General features: G+C 44.7%; 1 protein-coding gene across 1 annotated transcript in view; it reads right to left on the bottom strand.

Moving 5' to 3' along the window:
• Positions 1–1,277: 1,277 nt before the first annotated feature.
• LOC102837023 (ubiquitin-conjugating enzyme E2 variant 1-like) overlaps positions 1,278–6,682 on the bottom strand; it is a 34,286-nt gene continuing 28,881 nt past the window's right edge. Inside the window, exons 3-4 of the mRNA XM_006839325.1 lie at positions 2,563–2,688; positions 1,278–1,424 (exon numbers count right to left, since the gene is read on the bottom strand). Of these exons, the coding sequence (XP_006839388.1) occupies positions 1,278–1,424; positions 2,563–2,688 (273 nt within the window). The remainder of the gene's footprint in view (positions 1,425–2,562; positions 2,689–6,682) is intronic.

Raw genomic sequence — 6,682 nt, 5'->3', positions numbered from 1 at the left:
GGGATCTGCTGAGCACACCGACTTCTTTCTGACTCCCTGCTGAGGATCGTGGGAAGCAGCAGCACCAAAACCAAGTACGCACCGAATTCAAGGTTCTTTATGTTCCAGTTGTCAGACTCCAAACTAGACCCAAATGGATTGCAAGGATGACCAAATGAGAGCCCTGCTTGTTTAAAACTTCTTCCATTTTTAAAAGCAAAGCCATGGCAGGAAAAGAAAACATTCAGAGGGATCATGTGTGCTTACAAGTGTCTTCGTGTGGCCTTTCTCCGAGTTTAACCACCAAGGACTTTGAGAGCTGGCAGGTCTGAGTGACCTTGGTGTCTGTTCTTGCTACCACATCAAAACCTGAGCTAAAACAGCGAATCAGCCAATGACGACAGCAGAGGGTGGTGGCAGGGTTGAGGACCCCATGTTCATGTGCCAGGCTGGTGGAGAGTAAATCAATGTGGTTACAGGACGAAACGAGGGAGGTCAGAGACTCATTCCAACCTTACCTGATGGCTTCTGGCCAAAGCAAGGAAGTGTCATGGGGAGTGTAGGGTGGTGGGGTGCAGGGAAGGGCTCTGGGAAGAGGAAGGGAGAAGCAGCACCCCTCAATCGGGTGGGGAGAGAGAAGATAGGGGAGAAAGCCCTGAATTCCTCACCAAAGGCCAATTTCAGAGGAGAGGAGAGGAGAGAGGGTTACAATCTAGGCTTCGGCCAAGGTGGGAGTAGAGAAGAGTGGGGAGGGATGGCTTGGAGTGGGGGGCATCATTTAAGACTTAAGCACCCCACACACCCAGCAGTAGTTTCATAGGCTGCAACCCAAAACCTTCACATCTATTCTAAGAAGCCACCCCAAGCTGGAGGGCTGTTGCAGAGAAAGGGGCAGAGGGCAGGGGGTGGGGCAAGGGGAGAAGGCAGAGACCCCAGGCCGTGTAATCAGCAGCAAGGTGATTGTGTGATGTGTCTTTTCACAGTTGAGTTAGATGTGTCCCACCAGTAATGATGGGAATCAATTTAAATATACTTTCTTGATCCCAGGAGGTCAACTACGTGGACAGTGGTTACACCGGACAGGATGATTTGTTATAGCACAACTTATGTATTTCAAATGGACACAAAATTAGTATCATTTACAGTATCTTAAGATAACTTGCCCTTGAATGGGAGCTTCCTTTCCAGTACTTTGAGGTCTACAAGACGTATCTAGAAAATTTACTACTGTGGAAAATGAAGACTGCTTAAATCGAATGAGGGTGGGGACAGGGGAGGGCCTGTGGTTTTTCTTTTGATTAGTTGCTGTAACACTGTCCTTCAGGTGGTTGAGGGAGTTTCATATTTTCTTTAGACATCATTAGGCGCCGAAGCTCTTGCAGGACAACTTTGATGCTATAGGAATTCTGCCATTTTGCTAGCACTGATATGGCTCTTGGGTCCACCTACCAAAAACAAAACAGAAACAAGAACATCCACGAATGACTGTCACACTCGCAAACACAAGCGCTGCCAGCCGGGGCCAAGCTGAAGTACAATCTCAAGCCAAGCACCTTCATTCCAGCTGAGCAGTAAGTCTGACAACTGATTTTCACATGCACGAGCCCTGCAGTACTCCCCCTTTTGTCCCCCAAATCCTCACTGTTTGGGAAAAGTAAAGCCACCTTTAGAATTCTAGACACATGGTGCTGACACATGGTAAGACTTATCTGGCTCTAACCTGAAGGCTGCTGCCACTGCTCATCTGGTGTTAAGGACCTAGGGGGATGGGGTGGGGGTGGGGGTTGGGAACAGGACTCTCTCGCTCTGGTGACAAGGGCCTCCCCAGAGCCACACTCTCTTAGGTTGAGTGCAGCAATTCCCAAAGGAGGTGAGCTGTGTTCTGGGTTCCTGGCTTTAGGTGAACCAGGACTCTGTGCTCAGCACCACAGCACCCAAGGAGATGTGGGACAGCTCTCTCTAATGTTCTTTCCTCTTTTGAAGATCTCAAAGACAAAGGCGTGTGACCAATCCTGACCCTTGCTGAGCTCCCTCTTGAACAAGAAAGAAGTAGACCTCAGGCTCCAAGCCATTGGCAAGCACCATAGGGATAAGAATTTCTTATTTGTTTTTGTAACATTTATCGTTGCCTTCTTACAACAAGTGATACTGGGTTCCCATTTATGGTACTGAAACTAAGTGTAAAAAGGAAGGCCATTAAAGGAAAAGAGATTATGTATCAGTGGTCCCCAAATAAGGTAACAGAGGTAAAGGTACCAACAGTAGTTAGCTGTGTGACACTGGGCAAGATCCTTCACTTCTCTGTGCCTCAGTTTCTTAACTCCTTTCATGGGATGTCCTGAGGACAGAACCAGACCACATCTCAAAAGGAGCAGCAAGTGCTACTGAGGGTAAGTGCTGTCTGAGTGACGTTACACAAAATTCAGAAACAGGGTCACATCTCAAATCTGCTAACGTATGTACTGTGATATATTTTATCATCAAAGAGCCAAGGAACATATATATGGAGTCAGGCCTAGTCAAAGTACCCCTGATGATAAAATTACAAAGAAACAAGTGGGGTTAGGAAAAAAAACAACTTACCACTCCATTAGAACTATTCACTCCATTCATATTAATTTTTGTTACAAATCTTACAAAGGGGGGTGCTTCTGGGTATTTAGGTCCACATTCTATTTTAAGGCTGTATATCCGGTTTTCATAAATTGTCTGAGGAAAAAAAAAAGGGTACAGATGTCAGAAAAAAGGTTTAAACTCCCAATTACAAAGAATTCACAAAGGTAAAACTTCTGAAGTCCTGTTTATTCCTGGCTGCAGAAATGGCACATCTGTGTCCAGTATACCTGCAAACTCTATGTGTTATAAATGAACATTAACTAATCCCTACACGAGTTTATGTGAATTCTGGGCTTTAGGGGGTAGAGAGGACAAGAAGTTTTAAGCCAGTATCACTGAGGTGTCTAATGAGGCTCCTGTGTGAAAGCGACACCTAACTGTCTTTGGAGGAATAGATCACAGAGGATATAGCTGAAAACATTTAAGTCAGTTTATTACCTGAACTGTAAAGTTGGTTTGAATTACAAAGTCAGTGGTTCAAGCTCACCAGTCGCTCCTTGGAAACCCTATACAGGGTCACTATGAGTCAGAACCGACTCAACAGCATTTAACAACAACAACCAACAGTTGCCTGTCCATAAAAAGCTGAAAAATACTTTAAGATTCAGAAGGCATTTGTAAATACACACAGAAACCTTCACTACCCACTTAAATGGATCCCAAGGTATAACAAGATCAAATTCTGACTCTGAATTTCCACCTATCCCCTAACCTTCTCCTCTTGCTCCTCTATCACCTACTTAGCTGGTTAACACAATAACTCAGAGGCTGACCATGATTTTTTTTCCCTCACCTCCAACCTTCCAACCATCAGAAGGCCCCATTCCAAAAGAGAGCCCACAGTCATCCAATCTCAACTTCTAGCCACTGGTCACCTCGTCTAAACCTGCTGTCCCTACAAGCCAACTGACTGACCTTTTAAAACCAGAAACTGCCAAACTCTCCCCTTGTTCTAGCCTACCCCCTCTCCAATGGCTTCCAGGTGGCCTGAGAAGGAAGCCTAAGTTTCCAGATCTGACCTTGTCTATCCCTGACCTCCTCCCTCCCCTATTCAGCCTGTCGGGACTCAATGCTCTTCAAACACACCACACCACACCACATGCCACCCCAAGCCCAGTAACTCTCTGGTTCAAACACACAGCCTCCCAAGGAAATTCCACTGACAGGGTCAGTCCTCCCTCACAAAACAAGGAGGACAGGGGCTTCAAGAGACCTAGTGGTCAAAAGTTTGAATGAATGAACACTGCTCTTCACACTTCATAAAATGAACGCTTAGTTGCAAGGGGTGTCTTCAGAGGGGGGGAGGGGGGAAAAGTAAACAGTGCAAGCAGAAACTAACAAAGGCATGATTTACATGTGGATTTATGGAAAATATTACAAAGGTCTAACTACAGCACCTGTGCAATTGACTGCCAAACCCACCAGGCACTCCTCACAAGCCCTATAACAAAGTCACTAAACCTAGCACAGTCTCTACCAACTTCTACACACTCAATTCCCCTCTGCTAAATGAACGGCCCCAAATTCATCTGAGGATGTACCTAGCACTCAGGCTCAATGATTTTGTCACAGAATTTCTTATACAAAAAAGCCAGGGATAATTTATTTTTCAGGATATGGGCTTGAGGTAATCATCAAAATCACAAGTCTGTGAAAATCTCTGATACCACATTTTGGAGGCTCTGATGTACCGGTTGATTCCTCTGCTAGCATGCTATGTGCCTTATCGTTGTTGATGAAATTCCAGTGATTATTCTATCAGCAAGTGTCAAAATGATTAAGGTATACACGTAAGTCTTAACAATACTCCCAACACTATTATAAATATCTACACTCTGACCAATTTCTTAAAGGGAAGAAAGGAGGGTCCGGAACTTCTAGCTGCTGATGTTCAAGTGGCAGTTTCACTAGAACACAGTCAAAACATGTGCTAAAACTCAGACCCCTGAAGGGTCGTTAACAAAGCCATAACAAAACTTTTGTAGAAAATAGGATTTCTGGGGTTTTTTCATATATCTTGTTTATGAGTGCTCCAGAGACCTGCTAAAAAGTTTTCAGTGAAGAAAGGAAATGTGCCTGCAGGAGAATTGCTGGAACATTCTGTCTCTGGAGAAACACTGCTCTTAAGAGTCATTATTTGATCATGATACAAACATTTTCCATTTTATTCCTGTGGATTGTGGGGCAAGCTGGCAGTGCCTACCAACATGTCACAGCGTGCTCAGACCAGCAAGTCCATGTCTCAGAATTTCCTGCAGACAGACTCATACCCGAGCACAAAAATGTGAAGCATTGTTTTTGGTACCCACTGCTGTCGAGTTGATTCCAACCATAGTGACCCTGGAGGGCATCAGAGATCTGTCCCACAGGGTTTCCAAGGCTCTAAATCTTTCCGGAAGCAGACGGCCACACCATTCTCCCCTGAACTGGCTGGTAAGTTTGAATTGCTGACCTTTCAGTTTGTTGTTGTTATGTGCCGTGGAGTCGGTTCTGACCCATATCGACCCTGCACAGAATTTCTGAGGCTGTAAATCTTTACAAGAGTAGAAAGCCTCATCTTTCTCCTGCGGGACAGCTGGTAGTTTCAAACTGCTGACCCTGAGGTTAGCAGCTTGATTCATAACCACTAGCTTAGCACTTTAACCACTGTGCCAGCAGCAAAAATAATTGTAAACAAACTAAGTGCCTTCCTGCAAGGGAATGGATAAACATGGCCTGGGTACTCTGTGACACCTTTACAAAGCTGAGGCCTAGCTCTATAGACACACACAATGACAGCTCTCGGTAAAGGCAACACGTTGCAGAACATGTACAATCTATCCCATTTCTATAATAGCAGACACCTCCCTCCAGCCCTGGGTATGTGCCCAAGTATGTGCACACAGGTAGTTTCTCCCACTAGGCATCATAGACCCAGGGCCTAGAGAGCAACAAGCTTTTCCTCAGCCTAAAAAGCATGAGACAAGAATAACTAGTTGACAAGAGTCCCAGCTACAAAAACCAAGCAGGGTACAGAAAGGTGGATTTGGAGCTTAATATCCAGCACAGTCCACTCCTCTGCCTGATCAGCATCTGTCCACACAGATCCCAACACACAACACTAGTACCCTGGGCTTCTACCTGACAAGACGGAATCACCCTTTGTACATGCTTCCTCTTCCCCCCCAGGCAGGGCACCAAGGGAGCTTGAGCAGCATACAGTTCAACACACAACCCTAATAGAAAATACAAAGGAGAAAGGAGGCCCTCACTCCTTCCAGCTTGCTGGCTGGTCCAGTCAACGGCATTCCAGCATTAGCTGGTTCTGGCCTTCAGTATTTCTCAGCAGTCTCCCAACTGACTCACTGTGCCCTCATAGGTGCCAGGAGCAGAGGTGGCTCACTTTCCACCAAGTGCCAGAGTCTCCAGGCACCGGAGGTGGTGACTGTTTCCTGCCTCAGAATGCCTCAATTTAACCAACTTTCTAGATTAATGATCTCTACTGAAATACCTACTTTGGCTTCCTTGGCTGACACAAAGGATTATGGGGCTACATGAGATTCTTACTCTATACAAGCTATATTAAAGTTTTTAGGTGCACACATGGGTAAGTCTCCGACTTATGACGGGGTTTAGTTCTGGACTCCATTGTTTCAGTTCTGATGCAAATACTTTTTTTTTTTTTAAGTTTTCATTATTATTGCTTCTTATTAAGAATACCTTTATAAATCAGGATCTTTATTTATTTGCCTTTGAGGGTTGGAAATATTACATAAAACATCTGCAAGTCAATGCCTGAGAATCACAACACCAGCAAATTACACAATGCCAACACTGCACGCAGTACATATTACTAATGATAAGATGCACACAACAGCAGCAAGTGAAACACAACACCAAACAGAAAGTCCTTAAGTGTGGTTTGTTGTAGCTAGAATACATTGTAAGCCAGAGATTATCTGTATTCGTGTCTTAAAGCTTTAAAAAAAAAAAGAAAAGAAAGTGAGAGAGAGAGAGGCCAATATGCACTGAGAGGAAAAGCATCCACTTCTATTACAGGGAATAAAAAATGAATGAAACATTATGTAGTGCAAGGCCTCATTTTTAT

The sequence above is a fragment of the Chrysochloris asiatica genome, unplaced genomic scaffold (genome assembly GCF_000296735.1).
Source record: "Chrysochloris asiatica unplaced genomic scaffold, ChrAsi1.0 scaffold00023, whole genome shotgun sequence".
NCBI classification, from domain to species: domain Eukaryota; kingdom Metazoa; phylum Chordata; class Mammalia; order Afrosoricida; family Chrysochloridae; genus Chrysochloris; species Chrysochloris asiatica.
This window is presented reverse-complemented; position numbering and strand designations above follow the sequence as displayed.